At 36.5% G+C, this 17,494-nt stretch overlaps 1 protein-coding gene across 7 annotated transcripts in view; it reads left to right on the plus strand.

Annotated features, from left to right (window-relative positions):
- ZDHHC20 (zinc finger, DHHC-type containing 20) overlaps positions 1–17,494 on the plus strand; it is a 94,308-nt gene that overhangs the window by 45,390 nt on the left and 31,424 nt on the right. For 4 of the 7 annotated variants that reach the window (XM_012723262.1, XM_012723261.1, XM_012723263.1 and 1 more), the window contains exons 5-9: positions 6,002–6,071; positions 7,238–7,270; positions 8,446–8,566; positions 12,986–13,021; positions 14,057–14,189. In XM_012723262.1, coding sequence (XP_012578716.1) covers positions 6,002–6,071; positions 7,238–7,270; positions 8,446–8,566; positions 12,986–13,021; positions 14,057–14,189 — 393 coding nt within the window. The remainder of the gene's footprint in view (positions 1–6,001; positions 6,072–7,237; positions 7,271–8,445; positions 8,567–12,985; positions 13,022–14,056; positions 14,190–17,494) is intronic. The other 3 variants (XM_004680263.2, XM_004680264.2, XM_012723265.1) reach the window with 1 other exon arrangement.

Here is a 17,494-nt window from a genome sequence, read left to right on the forward strand (position 1 = left end):
AGTGGGGAGCAGAACAGGCAGATCTACTGACATACACTGCTGAGGGGAGCAGCGGGTGGGTCAGGAGAGGTCTGCCACACCATGTGGGTCAGCTGCCTGGCCAGGAATCAAATTTGTGCTGCTGTGGCTTCAGAGAGCTTCATAATGCGGTACTTTAACCTGTTGCACCACCAGGGAGAGCCCTATTTTTATTTTATTTTTTTTTTAATTTATATCTTTTACATCATTGTATTCCCCATAAAATTTTTTCCACCATCAGTTCAGCCATGAACCATCACCATAAGTCCCTTGTGCTCTTCTCTCCTGTTTTGATCCCTTTTCCTCCCGCTTCCTCACAGACTTTCTCTTATTTATGGTTCCTTGCTAGTTTTGTTGTTTTATTGTTGTTGTGCCAGCAGAGGATGGCGACTGTGGAAGGCACACTCTGCTCTGGATCGTGGATGGGTATGATGTTTGGGTTGCACGTTCCCTTCACCTCACATCTACTGGTTTCTGCCTTCCCTTCCCTCTGTTCTCATAGGTCTCCTGGGCTCACCACCACAAAATCCCTGCCCTGCCTCTATGGCACCCTTGGGTAGTGGCAGCTGTGGGAAGTGAGGTTCAGGGGGTTGGGTCACTGTCACCCTTCACCTCACCTCTGATTGTGGGATCTGCCTTCCCTCTGTTCCACAAAGGTCTTGGTCACAAAATTCCTGCCCTCCTGCCCTGCCACTGTGGAGTCAGGTATTTGTGGTATTTTTTTTTTTTTTCTGCTTTGATTTTTATTATTTCCTTTCTTATACTGGCTTTTGTTTTTGTTGTTGTTGTTCTTTGAGCTAGGAGCTTAGGCTATCTCTGAGTTCCTCCTTGTTTCTTGATGTAACCTTGTATTACTATATACATTCCTCTTATTACTACTTTTGCTGTGTCCCATATACATTCTGGAAAGTTGTGTTCTTATTGCCATTCATCTCTAGATGTTTTTTAATTTCTTCTTTGATCTCCTTATTAATCCATTGATCTTCCAATAGTATGGGTTTCTATCTCCATGAAGTAGGAGGGTTCCTTGCTTTCTTTTCATGCTGCATTTCTAGTTTGATGCATTTATGATTAGAGAAGATAGTTGGAATGATTTTGATCTTAATGTATCTATTGAGGTTTGTCTTGTGACCCAATATGTGATTAATCCTGGAGTATGGTCCATGTGCACTTAAGAATAATGTGTACTCAGGTTTTTTTAGGGTGCAATGTCCTATACATGTCTGTTAGGCCCACAAGGCCTAGGTCCTTATTTAGAGCGTTTGTGTCCTTGTTTATTTTTGTCTTGTTGATCTGTCCATTGGTGAGAGTGGGTGTTGAAGTCTACTAGATATGCTTGTATATATGTATTTTCTCTAATGTCTGTTTTCAGAGCTGATAATAGTCTGATATATTTTGGTGCTCCTTCATTTGGGGAATATATGTTATTGATGAGTGTTATGTCTTCCTGATATGTTGTCCCCTTAATCATAATATAGTAACCATCTATGTCTCTTTTTATATTTTTTATTTTGAAATCTGTTTTGTCTAGATATACTGTTCCTGCCTTCTTTTTTGGTCCATTTATTTGTAGGATTATTTTCCAGCCATTTACATTCACTCTGTGCTTATCTTTTGTAGTTAAATGTATTCCCTGTAGACAGCACAAGGTTGGCTTCTGTTTTTTAATCCCACTTGTTATTCTCTGTCTTTTTATTAGTGAGTTTAGTCCATTTACATTTAAAGTTAGTATTGTTACATTGGTATCCATATTCTCCAATTTGTTTGCCTTTTTATGATTCTATTCCTTACTTTATTCTGTTCTTCCTAGTCATTCATCTGTTGGTTTTGGCTTTAGGGCTTCTTACAGTATTTTTTTGGAGTAGTGGGGTTAGTAGTAATGAATTTCTAGAGACTTCTATTTGTCTGAAAAGGTCCTTATTTATTTCTCCATAGAGAAAGGAGAGCTTTGTGGGGGTAAAGTATTCTTGCTTGACATTTGTTGACTTGTAGTTTTTTAAATATTCACTCCATTGTATTCTTTCCTGTAGTATCTGTTTGGAGAAGCCTGACCTATTTTCCTTTAAAGGTTCCCAGTTCTTTGCCCTCATCATTTTCATTATTTTTTTTTTCCTTGTCTTGGCCTTTTGGAAACTTTACTATTACGTGTTTTGCTGTAGCTTTCCTTTCATTATGGTAATTTGGTGTTCTTCTGGCTTCCTGGGTATCCATGTCATTTCCGTCTTCATGTTTGGGAATTTCTCTTCAATTATATACTTGAATAATTTCTTGGTTCCTTGGTCTCTTTCCTCACTTTCTGGGATTCCTATGTCTTATGTTTCCTTTCTTCATTGTATCAGTTTTGAAGTTTCTTCATGCTTTTTCCTTTGTACTTCTCTTTCCTTTTCTTTTTAGTTCTTTTTTGTCTATCTTCAAGGGTAGATTTGTTCTTCCATTTCTTCTATTTTGTGGCTTTTCCCAGAATTCTTGAGCTTCTTCAATAGTCTTTGGATATCCTCCACTTCATTTTCTTCTTTAGGGATTCTTTCTCAATCGTCAGTTCCTTGTATATATTTTTTTTCCCTTTCTATGTTTTTTCTTAATTCTTTTCATTGTGGCAATTTTGAATTCTTTTTATGCCAAGCAGAAATATTCTATGTTCATATTATTGGGTTCTGGAATAATCTTCCAGATAAATATTCTTCTGTGGTTATATTATTGGCTTGGGTTTTTTCCTGTGATATATTGTTCCCAGAAGGACCTTTTGATCATATGTCATTTTCTTTCTTATGTTTGCCTGTTTATAGTGCCCCATGGCCACTGGTGCTGGTAGGCATGACTTCTGATTTCTTTTATCAAGGAATAGGTGTGTATGCCTGGTGTCTGAGCTGTTGTCACCGGTGAGAAGAGATGTAGATGGGGGTTCTTGTATTTCCCCCCTCTGCTGTCTTCAGCTGTACCCCTGCTCTAGACATGTGCTGCTTCCTGACACTTCTCTCAGGGCATTGGGTTATGCCTATGGTTTCCACTTGGGTGCACATCCAGACACTCTTCTATTGTGGTAGGTGCTGTTTTGAGCTGTGATTTGCTTCAGGAGCCCTGGCTATTTTTGGGCTCCACTATATAGGATGGGATCTAACATCTCACACCTATGGTAGTCAAGATTCTCCTGTGGAGTGCTGCACTTCCAGACTTACAGGGAGGCCAAAGTCAACTGGAAGGGGCTTGCAGGTCAGGTGGGATGTACTTCTCTACTGAGCAGCTGCGTCCCTCTGGGCATGTCTTGAAAAAATGCAGGGATTGAAAGAGACTAAGGAGTGAAAGAAGCAAGAAGTAAAAAGAAGAGGATAAGATGGAAACGTAAAAGGAATGATGGTAGAAGAAGAAAGGGGCAAGATCTGGGAAAGAAGAAAGGGGGATTAACAGAAGAGAAATGGAGTTAAAGGTAAAAGCTAGAGGAAACAGAAAACAGAGGTAGTAAAGAAGGAAAGGCACAGCAGACAACCAAATGACCAGTAAACAGACACACATACATCTGGGAGAGAATTTCTTCTCAGACCTCTGATGGCTTCCGGTGAGCTAGTTGCCGTTTTATATGGTCTGCTGGGGAGCACCATGGGGCTGAGTAGGATATTCTTCCCAGAGTCCATTGTTTCGTTGTGGTGTATTGAGGGAGTATAAAAAACACACACTGAGAGGAGAGGCATAAACTAGAGTGTCCAGCAGTCTCTGATACTCCACTACAGATGTGGGCACGGGAGGATCAGTACTCTTTCTGGTTCCAAAGTTGTTGGGTAAGTGTGGGGCCTCAGGACTTCCACCTGAGGACTTTGGGTAGTTAGAGGCCGCCAGTTTAGGGACCAGCTTTACAAGGGTGTACCCACTGTCCCTCCCACTAGTAGGTGTGACCAGTTAAATCTTATGTTCTTCCTGGAATAACCTTAGCTATAAGCCTCCTGGTTTGCGGTGTAGGTGATAGGTGATATTTTTCCTGAACACTAGGTGGCGCCAGAGAAGTTTCCTGGTAAACTTTAATAACTGTGCTTCCCCCTATCCCACCCACAGGTCCCCAGGATAAGGGGGTCAGGGCAGCACCAAAACAAAGGGGCTAGCACCTAGCTTGTGCTGGTGCCATCTGCCCACCTGTCACCTTCTGGTGTACTCAGATGTCCCAGGGTTCTCCCATAGTCTCCAAATATTTACTTTTCTTTTCTTGGACAAAGTGGGCCGGCTTTGTGTGTTGGGGCTGGGACAAGGATTCCAGATCAGTGAATCTCTCCTCCCTTCCTGTCTCTGTCACTTTCCCTCTGTTGGTTCACCAACTTTGTCCATCACATCTGGGTTTTCTACCTATCATTTGTTTTTAATAGAAGAACTTAATCCTAGCATCCCTTTGCTGCCATGTTGGTGACATCATCCCTATTGGTTGAAAAGTCTATTTGATTTAATCTCAACTCAGGCAGTGTCAGAATTTTGATTATCAGAAGTATAGAGGGAAAGGAAAATAAGATAATGTAACTTCTGATCCTTCCTGATCTTATCACTTGTTTAACTTTATAACCTTGGGGAAAATACTTTCTCTGTCTCTTTAATCTATAAAATGAAGAGATTGTCCTAGGAAATCTTGGCAGTCCCTTACATCTCTTTTCCTACATTATGGCCCCTAGTAGCCAACTCAGCACTTATGAAGCTATCTGCAGAATAAGTTCAATCCCTGGCCAGGGAGATAACTCCATGACTCAGCAGACCTCTCCTGTCTTACCCATTACTCCCCTCAGCAGTGTATTTTAGTATATCTGCCTATTCTGCTCCCCTCCTTAACTGGTGAGTCCTCTCATTCCCATCACCTCTGGCCTACACCAGTTCTTCTACACAAAAATAAATAAATAAATACAAAAAAAAAAAAAAACAAGGAAGGATGGATGGATTGGAATCTCATGGAAAAAAGAGAGAGTGGTAGTTTGAAATTGTTTCCCAGAGAAAGACTTACTCTCAGGCAGATAGCCCCAAATAAGTTCACTACACTTAGAATGGATGGACCCTTTACCAGTTAAATACTCTAACTGTAAAAAATATCACAATTTGTGAAAGAGTCAGTAATTGTTGCTAAGTCACTGATTTTTGTTTGCTTTGGAGGTTCTTCATATGGAGAAAGGTTAACATTTCACTTTAGACTTTAGTTTTATTCTCTAGTTATCTAAAATACTGGTTTTAAAGGATATTGATTTATTAAGTCTTGGGATATTTCTCTTATGAGTCTCAAGGTCTATCCTGTCACTTATTTAGTTTCAAAAACCAAAATCTCAGATTCTGATGCACCCTTATACCAGTGGACATTTAGTCTTTACATGTTTTATCAGAATACTTGGGAAAATAAGCCTTTCTTGAACTGACTTCCTGTTTCTCTCTGCATACAGAGCCCTTTCCTATTCTTTGAACAAACTAAGACTTCTACCCCAAGGCCCATTCTTTCTGCTTAGAATCCTCTTCTTCCTAGGTATCTATGTGACGCACTAACTCTCCTCTTTGAATTTTGGTTTTCTCAAATGTCTCTGAAATTACAATACCCTGATACTCCTTTCATGCTTTATTTTTCTTAGTAACTGTCACTAATATACATACTATTTATTTTGTTAACTTGTTTGTTGCTCCCCATCTATTTCTGTGAGGGCAGGGACTTATGCCTAGAACAGTATTTGGGACCTAGTAGGTTATTCATTGTTTTTGAAAGAATGAATGTAGAAATTGGTCAATAGAAGCCTATGTTAAAATTTATTAATAGTAGGAAGACGTTCCCATTTTGTTGTTTATCCAGACAGGAGTTGTATGACTTTTGTTTCTTAAATATATTTTTGGACTACAAAAACAAAATCTTGTAGCATGCTTTAATGTTTAGATACATTCATTTTAAAATTAAAAAATGTTTTCCAGAGTTGTTTGTAAAAGAAATTTTATACTTAAACTAAATTTGTACATTCAGCTTTCTTTTAATTCTTAAATATAGCCATCAGATATTGTGAAAGATGTCAATTGATTAAACCTGACCGTGCACATCACTGCTCAGCATGTGACATGTAAGTGTTACTCATTTGTTTTCGTTGAAATCCAGCACTGGAGATTGGTAACTGGAGAGTAATAAGGGAAAGAACATTTTATGTGCTTTATACGCAACAAAAATATGTCATCTTCTCTCGTTAACTTGCTATGTGTGCAGGGAAAACAAAAATATGTATATAAGGTAGATTATACTATGAAGTCATTTGGTAATAATTGCTGATCCAGTTGATAGAATTTTCTTTAAGTATACTTTCATGCCTATGCTTAATACAATATTGATTTAAAAAGTAAGTAGCAACTTTCTTGGAAAAGATAATTTTATTTCCATGGTTAAACAGGCCATAATGACATTTATCTTGTTTCTTTACTAATGTTGATATCCAAACCTAAGAAGCCACAAAAATAGTGTTTTCAATTTCCATTTATGATATTGTCCCAGAAAAATTTGAAATATTTAATTCCTTGTGTACTTTTGAAAAGGTAATGTGTTGAAGGAAAGATCCCTAGTTTGGGAATTTCAACTAGTCCTGAACCTTAGTTAGATAAGCAATTGAACCTGCTGGGTACTAGTTTACTCATTTGTTATATTACTTGAAATGATCTGTGGTCTAACTTCTTACAGTATAGATTACATATTCACTTGTAGGGAGGCATATTTTGGTGTTTTTTTTTTCTGATTATAAAAGTACAGTAGTGATTATCCATGGGGTAATCTAAAATTTTATAGAACATGTGAAATTTTCTAAAATATGTGGAAGATAACTATTACTGTTAATATTTTAACATATTTGCTGTTGCTAAGGTTTTATTTTATGACTTGACCATGTTTAAAATAATAGAGGAATTATCATTTTATGATTTCATTTTATCACTTAGCTGACTTGTAAACTAGACATGTCTACTATACAAGTATATTAGTATAAGCATATGCAGCATATCTGAATATTAAAATTTATCTTAATGTAACCTAACGCAATTGGCTGTGTTCAAGTGAATTCTCAGTGTAAAATCATTACCCCTTTCTTATGAAAATACTTGTGAGAATATCAGAAATTTTCTGTAATGTTTACTGGACTGTTTTTTCTAAGATGAATTTATAAAGTGAAAATTTTAACTCTAAAAAAGAAAACTATCAGAATTAGGGGAATTTTTCACATGGTTTTTCTTATACCTTGTTTCTTAGATGTATTCTTAAGATGGATCATCACTGTCCTTGGTATGTATAAAAAAATAAAGGAAATCATAATACGGGGTGGAGAGAAAGAGAGAATGTACAGTAATTTACCTTAGTCTTCTAAATTTGGAAGTTCAATTTAATTACTCATCAATAACAAGATTAATCTAGCTTTAAATGTATGTATATGCAATATACATGGATTCATAAATGTGCAGGTACATGTTTATACTAATATTTTACTTTAACATTAAACATGTTATTAATCAACAAATTATATATTTAGAATTAACATTAAAATTCCAGATACTGGGCCTCTCTGGTGGTCTAAAGATTAAGTATCAGCACTATCACTACTATAGCCTGAGTTTGATCCCCAGCCAAGGAACTAATCCACACATATATATATATGGTGCAGCAGACCTCTCCTGTCTCTCCCACTGCTCCCTTCAGCAGTGTATTGCATCTAGTCTATCTGTTCTGCTCCCCACTCTGTTTCTGGTGAATCCTCTCACCTCCCTCACCTCTGGCCTACACCCCCAGTTCTTCTATGCAAAAATAAATAAATCTTTAAAATAATTTCCAGATTTGTTAGAGAATTGCTTGAAAACACATATTCACAATTAAGACACTGCTCTCTACTTTGCAAATTACCATTTTCCAAGTAGTCATGATTTTTTGATCTGTTATTATTTTTATGGTTTAAAAATACACAAGATCGGGGCCCTCCCTGGTGGCACAGCGGGTTAAAGCACTGCACTAAAGAAGCTTGAGCCACTTCCACATGGGTTTGATTCCCGCCTGCCCCGGAGGAGATCCACTTGGCGAGGCAGACCTCTCCTGACCCGCCCGCTGCTCCCCTCAGCAGTGTACTTCATCGATCTGCCTGTTCTGCTCCCCACTCTGTCCCTGGTGAATCCTCTCACCCTCCGCATCTCTGGCCTGTACCCCAGTTCTGTATGAATAAATAAATCTTTAAAAAAAAAATACACAAGATCTACCATCTTCACCATTTCTGTAGTGTTATATTCACATTGTTGTACAATCAGTCTTAAGAACTTTTTCATCTTACAAAACTGAAATGCTAAAATGCTATGCCCATTAAACAATAACTAGCCATTTCACCTCCCTTCCAATTCCTAGCAAATACTGTTCAATTTTTTGTTTCTGTGAGTTTGTGACTTATTTTCACAATATGACTTTCTTTATTCTTCTAGGGTGAATAACTGTGTAGGATTTTCTAATTACAAATTCTTCCTGCTGTTTTTATTATATTCCCTATTATATTGCCTTTTTGTGGCTGCAACAGTTTTACAGTACTTTATAAAATTTTGGACGGTAAGTCTTTTTTCGATCTTAAAACATATATTAAGATTTTTTTAAGATGCTGTATTTATAAAGAGTTACTTCATTCTTTATCACACATACATAAGCTTCAGATTTACTCTTCAGAATATGTGGATCATCAGAGGGTAGGTGGAATCATATGTACATATTTATTTGTAAATAAAAAAATTGAACATGGTATATGAGCTTTTTTTTTTTTAATGTTTCAAGCTATTTCTAACCATACTTTAATAATAAATCAGTTTTAGGGAGCTAACTGCTTCTATTTGAGCTGATGAGACTCAATGTAGTTTTATAATATTAAAAGTGAAATTTACTCCCCAGATGACTACTCATCTGTTTTCTCTCTATATAAATAATCCTTTTTCTGGCATGAGTTGTAAATTTTTTTTTACACATTTATATCTTAAAAATCTGTGTTCTTTTTTATCAAATTAGAGCTTCAGTCTACTCACTACAGATTTTTATAGGGTTTTCTTTTGGTATTATTGCTGCTTTTGTTTTCACCTTTAAATCTGTGGTTTTAAAGGAATAGATTGTTGTGTTTTGAAGTATTTTTGTAGTTAGTGTTCCTGTATAGGTGTTTTAAAATGTTATTATTATTCAAGTGTGGTGGCCCAAAAAAAGGTAAGCAGAAAATTGCTGTAGAAAAAATATTTCATTAGTCTCAGTTTTCAAGACGGGTTGTCCTACAATGAATCATCAGACTAGGTTATCCTAGTCTGAATAATTTCAGTGTTTGCTTAGCACAGGGACAGGTCTCAAAGATATATTTTTGTTAAAACATGATTCAGTTTTTAGGGCCCTCCCTGGTGGCTCAGTGGGTTAAAGCACAGCACTAAGAAGTTAAAGCCACTTCAGCATGAGTTCTATCCCCGCCTGCCCAGAGGTGACCCACATGGCACAGCAGACCTCTCCTGACCTGCCAGCTGCTCCCCTCAGCAATGTACTTCGTTGATCTACCTGTTCTGCTCCCCACTCTGTTGCTGGTGAATCCTCTCACCACCCCTGAACCTTTGGCCTGTACCCCAGTTCTGTATGCATAAATAAATCTTTTTTTAAAAAAAAATCATTCAGTTTTTAAAGTTTACTTAAAGCCAGGGTGTCCTAGTACTTATTGTACTCTGTGCATGTTAGAAAAGAGATCAGTTCTGTATAATCCCAGAAATTCAGAGGTAATAAGAGATTATTCTAATGTATATCCTAACAATCTCAAAAGTCTAGATAAGAGGGACAAATTCTTAGAATTATGTCATTCAAGCCTAAATAGATAAGAAAAAGAAAAACAGAACAAACCACAAGCAAGGAAATTGAAACAGTAGTCAAAGCTTTCCCACAATGTTTCACAAGTGAAACATTCAAACATTGAAAGATTAATTTACACCTATCTTGTTTAAACTCTTCAAAAGATTGAGTAGGAAAGAATATTTCAAAATTTACATTAGGAGACTAACATCATTCCACTACTAAAGCCAAGCAAGGACAACATACAAAAAGAAAGCTACAAACCAGTCTCCCTCGTGAATACAGACTCCAAAATCCTCAATAAATTTTTAAGAAACCAATTCTAACAATGCATTACAAGTGTTAATGCATCTTGAGCCAAATGGGATTTATAACTAGGGACACCAGCATGGTTACCACATCAAAATGAAAGATAAAACCATATGCTTATTTTAGTAGATGCCAAGATGGCATATGATTAAGATGCAACATCCCTTTGTAAGGAAAATCCTGAATAATGGGATAAATGGGACGTTGGCATTATTCTCAGTGGTGACAAACTAAAAGCCTTTTTAATAAGATGTGTACAAGACAAAGATGTCCATTCTTAGCAGCTCTCCCTGCCCACTTGTACCTATGCAAGTGTCTTTCCCTTCTATCTCTTTCTAATAAACTTACTCTTTAAAGATAAAAAAAAAAAAGTCCATTCTCACCACTACTCTTCAGCATAGTATTGGAAGTTCTATCTAGAGCAATTAAGAAAGTTATAAAAGAAACCCACATTTGCAAAGAAGTAAAGCTATCATTATTTGTAGACATGGTAATATACAGAGAACCCTTAAGAGTCCACACACACACAAAAATAATAATTAAAATAATAAGCAGAAGTGGCAGGTTACAAAAGTAATACAGAAAATTGCACTAGAAAAGGAAGAAATTAAGAAAACCATCATATTTGCAGTCATATCAAAAGAAATTAAATACCTAGGAGTAAACCTAACAAAGGAGGTTAAGGGCCTATAGCCAAAGGTAGCTTTGACAAAAAAGGGAGAAATGTGATATTACACTTCTAGACTTAAAACATACTACAAAACCATCATAATTAAGTCTAGAACAAAAACAAAGACCAAGGGAATAAATTGAGAGCCCAAAAATAACCCATACATATATGGGTAACAAATCTGACAAAGAAGCAAAGAATATACATCTGACTAAAGAAAGATAAATAGTGATAGGAAAAGATAAATTGTGCCAGGCACAAAAGTGGAACTAAACCATTGTTTCACACCATACCAAAAAAAAAACTCAAAATGTATAATAGACATGGATCTAAGGCCTGAAATGACAAAATACATAAAATAAAATAGACAAAATACTCCATGACATAAATTAGAGATAAAGAAGCTATAATGTAAGCAACTGGGACTACATCAAACTAAAAGGTTTTGCACAGTAAAAGATATCTTAACTAAAATGAAGAGACACCCCACTAAATGGGAGAAGATAGAGACACACTGTATCTCAAACTAAGGACTGATCTACAAAGAACTCATACAACTCAACAAAATTAAAACAACCCAATAAAAAAAAACATGCACCTGAATAATTGCTCATCATGAACAAGCATGAAAAATGCAAATTAAAATCACAGTGAGATAGCAAAGAATCAGGTGATGAGGGAGTGGAGAAAAGAAACCCTCTTACACTCTTGATTGAAATGTAGACCGGTCTAGCCATTATAGAGGTTTCCCAAAAGAATAAAAATGGATCTGCCATATGAATCACCAGTTACACTCAAGCATCTGTCCACAGTACTGCATTCCATTTAATAGCTAAGATATGGAAACAACTTCAATGACCATCAGTAAGTGAAATGGATATAGAACATTGTGGAATGTTATTCAACCATTAGCCATTCCTAACATGAATGGACCTTGAGGGCATTAAACTAAGTGAAATAAATCAAACAGGAAGATACCACAAGAACTCAAGTTTGTGAAGTCAAAAATAAATAGAATAAAACTTACAGGTACAGAGTGGTAGTTGTCAGAGGCAGGGGATGGGGCATGGCCAAGTAAGTGAAAGTTATCAAGTCCTGGGATGTAACATACAATATGTTGATTGTGGTTAATAAGTACATGTGAAAGTCACTGAGTAAATCTTAAAAGGTCCTTCAACACAAGAAAAAAGAATGTTTAGCTATGTGTGTGTTTTGCTAGATAGTGACTAGATTTATGGTCACCATCTATCTATCATTCTATCTATAGTAATAATGGTATACGCCTGAGATTAATATTGTGTGTAAAGTGTTTGAGGTAGAACTCAGTAAGAAGGTATGGTTTGGATAGACATGAAGGGTGTGTGTATCTGAAAAAAGACATCTAAACTTCAGTACAAAGGCTCAAAAGGAGGAATATCCCTCCCTGCTTTGTTTGAGTAACAATAAGGAGGCTTTTGAGACAATAGTGGAGTATAGTGGAGGTAGACCCAAACGTTAAAAGAGCATTAAGAGTGTGTTGTGACAGAGGAGTGGCATGATCTCTTGCTGAGCTGAACTACAGTCATGAATCTCTTAATGGTGTTTCAAGTCAACGGTGGACCAGTCATCCTGAAAGGCAGTACCATTTGTACCTACTATGCCACTGTGTAGTAGACTATGCATCTAATTTTCCATCAGCTCATGACATTTGTGTAGATGAAATCCTCTAAGGAAACATTTCTCCAAATATTCCCATCATTAATACTTGATTATAGAGTAATAATTGATCTAATATTTGATTATGTGACAACATCTCCTAGAAGGTTTTGCTTAGAAAAACACTAATATTCTTTTGTCTATATTTTTAATTACAGACGTAGCTTTTAGAAATTGCTAAGCAGAAGTTTCTTTATTAAAGCTGTTTGCTTAAAAAAAAATGTAATTTTGGTCTTAAATCTCTCTGAAATGTTGGGTAGAAATGCATGTGTAAAATCTACCTGAAATGTACTTGTCGATTTTCCCTTTGGTGTTTTTTGAGAAAATGTTGTCAATGACCTTTAGAGAACAACATCTTAGGATTTCCTTCAAAACATAAAAGGATTTATAAAACTAGTGGTTTATACATATATATAGCTATATACACAAAATATACAAATATAATTTTGTATAAAAATGGTTTCTTAATACATTGTCTCTATTTGTACAAGCTTTGCCGCAGGAAATCTACAGAGATTTGTCCAAAGGTAAAATACATCATTGCCATGACATTCTCATCATTCTTTTATGACATTTATTAAGAATGTAATACTCATTGGCATTACAAGATAGAAGAACCACTTGTATTTAAAGGGTATTGTTATTATTTCAGGAGAGAAGAGAAAAAGTTAAATGTTAGAATAATCTAATGCGAAAAACCTTCCTTTTAGCTTTAAGCCAGTCAAGCTGGACAATCTCATGTTCTGTTGGAGTAGTGATTTCCCTCGTAGAGTTTATCTTAAGAGCTAACACTTAAAAAGTTTCTTCTACGTCCTAATAAAATATACTAATTTTTCCTAGGTTGACTTCTATTAAAGTGAATAATAGCTGTAAGAATTGGTAACAAAAAAAGCTCTTTTCAGTTACTAATTCCTTTTGGTAAATTTGAAAAAAATTGCTGATTATCTGTAGAAATGGACCAAGGATTAAAAAAAAAAAAGTGAATTAAAGTAGCTGAAGGCATGAGCATATTTGTATTGGTATTTCAAAAACAGACTAGAGAAGTACATAGATTTAAATTTGTCACAGTTAACAGCATATATAGTTAAACAAATATTTTAGCATAGTGGGGAAGACCTTAAATAGCCTGGATTTTGAGAACACACATACATGCATAATATGCAAAAGAAAAACTGAACGAGGTCATTTTACTACTGAAAATATTACTAAAAATTTGAAATGTTTAAGTTACTTTTGAAATGGTTTCCTGACATTTTATGTAAGCAAGCTTCTTCTGAATGAGAGTTCATCTTATTTTATTATTGAAAATATTACTAAAAATTCGAAATGTTTAAAAGTCATTTTTGACATGTTTTTCTGACCTTTTATGTTAGCAAGCTCCCTTGATATTACCAATTCTCTGCTTTTGGAGATGTTGCTTTTGGATACATAATCTATTTTCCTCTTCATATTTGCCAGTTTCTTTTGTGGATTCAGCAGTCTTTAGGAAGAACCAAATAATAAGAGTATTTCTTATAGGTTGGCGGTCCTCAAAATTAACTCCTCTTTTTTTCTTTCCTCAGAATGAACTCGCAGACAAACGTGCAAAATTCCACGTACTTTTTCTTTTCTTTGTGTCTACCATGTTCTTCATCAGCGTCCTGTCACTTTTCAGCTACCACTGCTGGCTAGTAGGAAAAAATAGAACAACAATAGGTAAGAAATCTTGAGAAGGACAGTAATCATGATACAAAGTATAATTATAAGTCTACTGAAATTAGCTATGACAGGATAGGCACCAGAGTATAATATGTAGAGGTTCATTATTTTGAAGGTTGAGCAGGTGAGGTTGACTTCCATATGTTTTTTTTATTGTTGTTTTTTAAAAGATTTATTTATTCATACAGAACTGGGGTACAGGCCAGAGATGCGGAGGGTGAGAGAACCCACCAGAGACAGAGTGGGGAGCAGAACAGGCAGATCGATGAAATACACTGCTGAGGGGAGCAGCAGGCAGGTCAAGAGAGGTCTGCCACGCCATGTGGATCACCTCCAGGACAGGTGGGAATCGAACTCATGCAGAAGTGGTTAAGTGTGCTTTACCCCGCTGCGCCACCAGGAGGGCCGACTTCCATATGTTTTTTTTTTTTTTTCCATATGTTTTTAATAGTGCATTATATTAAAGAGCTCTGACTAAATTCTATAAATCAAAAAAAAATTTGCTTGCATTTGTACAGTGTTTTTTGAAAACTCAATCTATGAAAGATAGCAAATTGACAAGTTGTAAAGAAGTTCATTCACAGACCATAAAAATATGTTTTAATCTTTAATTTTATCACTTAGTTAAGACTGGTTCCTTACGTTTCCCCCACAGTTACACAGCTGATTGGTATAAGTTCCATGATTGAGTCTAACGAGTCGTGTTTTGACATAGTTAATCATTTCTTTGTATCATTCAACAGTCAACTTAGGTATTGTATCACTAATATAAGAAATTTTGGGGGGCCTTCCCTTGTGCAACAGGTTGGAATGCAGCACTGTGAGGCTGTCTGAGGCCACTGCAGCACTAGTTCATCCTCAGCCGGGGAGGTGACCCACATGGGTGGCCCACCTGCTGGCCCCTCGGCAGTGTATTTCAGTACATCTACCTGTTCTGCTCCCCACTCTGTCTCTGGTGGATCCTCTCGCCCCCCTGTACTCCAGTTCTTGTTCGCATAAATTTTTTTAAAAAGAAATATATTTTCTCCTTTTCTCGCTCATTTTTAATTTTGTATTAGAAGTTTGGTATTTTGTTTTATTTTTGACATTTACTTAAGCAATTTTTAAATTTTTTTATTTTGTCACATTATTATATAATTTTGAGAGTACAGCTTCACACTTTTGCATGAGACATGCTTCACTCACCTTCCACCAAAACTTCAGTGCCGATATTCTGTCTCCTTTCCTCTTCCGTCTCTCCTCCCTTCCTCACAATTCCCTCTTGTAATCAATATGTATTTCATAGAGTCTAAGAATTATATTGACTATGCTTTGCCAGTTTGTTTTCTTTTGTTATTTATATTCCACAAATGAGCGAAACTGTTAACTGTCTTTCACTTTCTGACTTATGTCACTTGGCATAATTACTTCAGGACTTACCCATTTTATCCCAAAAATACTGTTAACATCTTTTTCAGTAGCTAAGTAGGTGAGGCTATATTCCACAATTTCTTTATGCAGTTAGCTGTTGTCAGACATTAGGTTGGTTCCATAACTTGGCAACTTTGAATAATGCTGTTACTAATATAAGAGTGCAGAAATCTTATCATATTGGGTAAATACCTAGCGTGGTATTGCTTGATCACATAGTATCACATAGTCATTATTTGACTGCAAGGGCTGTGTCCTTTTCTTCCTTCCCTTCAGTGCTTTGTTGTTTCATATTTTATTTCTACTGATCATTATTACTACCTTACTCAAGGTTTTGTTTTCTCTTGTTTTTTTTTTCTTTAGTGAAAGTCATACCAACATTTCTTGTAGGGCAGGCCAGATGGTGGTTAAACTCCATTAGCTTTTGTTTGTCTGGGAAAGCCTTTATTTCACTGTCATATTTGAGTTATAATTTTGCAGGAAAGAAGAGTGTTCATGGCTCAGAGATTTTATCTTTAAAAAAGACTCTAGGGGCCCTCCCTGCTGACTCAGCGGGTTAAGGCTTGGTGTTGCAAAGCTGGCTGCAGCCTGCTTCAGTGAGAGTTTGATCCCGGCCAGGGAGGTGACCCACATGGTGCAGCAGACCTCTCCTGCCTTGCCCACTACTACCCTCAGCAGTGTAATTCCCCAGTCCGCCTGTTTTGCTCCCCACTCTGTATCTGGTGGATCCTCTCACCGCCCTTGTACCTCTGGCCTATACCCCAGTTCTGTATGCATAAATAAATAAATCTTTAAAAAAAAAAACCTCTAAATGGTCATTCCACACTCTTCTAGCCTAAAAGAGTGTTTGAAGAGAGCCTGATCAAGGTGCCCTTGTATGTATGTTAATTCTTTTTTTCTCCAGCAACTTTAATATTTTTTTCATTAACTTTGGATAATTTACCAATGATTTGTCTTGGTGAAGGCCATTTTGCATTTCAAATGTGTGTTCTCTGTGCTATCTGGACATGTTGGGTCCATGCTTGTTTCATTCATTAGACCTGGGAAGTTCTCAGCTGTGATTTCGAGTGTTCTCCTTTACCTTCTTGAATATCCGTTGGTCCTTATTTCCCATTCTGTGTATGGCATCTTAGTAGACTTTATTCATTTTTTTCATGTCATTTCTCTCTCTCCTTTCAGTTGGATCAGTTATACATTGTGTCTCCCATTTCAAGTATTCTTTCTTCTGCCAGTTTATTTGATAAGCTTTCCATATTTATTCTCATTCATTTAGCATCTCTTTTGTGTTCTTTTCTTTGGGCATGTTAGTGAAGAATTCTTTTAGGTTCTAGATCCCTTTTCTAATTGCCTTTCTATGTTGTCCTTTCAGTTCCTCATTTAGCAGTTTTTAAATCAATCTTCTGAAGTCTCTGCCTGTTATAGCCTCAGTTTTAAATCTTTTATTTGTATCTCTGGACTAATACACTTTGGCAGCTTTTCTATCTTGTGTTCAGATGTTCCTGCTCCTTACACATGTGCTTTTTCCCTGGTTGGGCACTATGGGTTTAGTTTTATTTATTTATTTTTTCTTTGTTGAACTTGGCAACAGAAGGAGAAGCTGGGACCCAAAGACTCCATCTCAGTCCTGACAGGGAATAAGGGGTGCTCCAGAATAATCAAGGGTGCCTCTTTTTCTCTCTGCCACCTTATTCTTTTTCTTCAGAGCAATCTCCATTCACTGCTTTGGGGACCTTAAATTCCCGTGTCATCTCCTTGCTGCTGTTCATGGGGTGGGTGTGTCTGCAGGGAGATCAGAGAAACCCACTGCTGCATTACTTGTCCTTGGACAGTGACCACCTCCTGGCTGCTCCTGCCCAACATCTCACACCTGGTGCCCCTTCCTCATAAGGTCA

The sequence above is a fragment of the Condylura cristata genome, unplaced genomic scaffold (assembly GCF_000260355.1).
Source record: "Condylura cristata isolate star-nosed mole 26May11 unplaced genomic scaffold, ConCri1.0 scaffold00010, whole genome shotgun sequence".
NCBI lineage: Eukaryota > Metazoa > Chordata > Mammalia > Eulipotyphla > Talpidae > Condylura > Condylura cristata.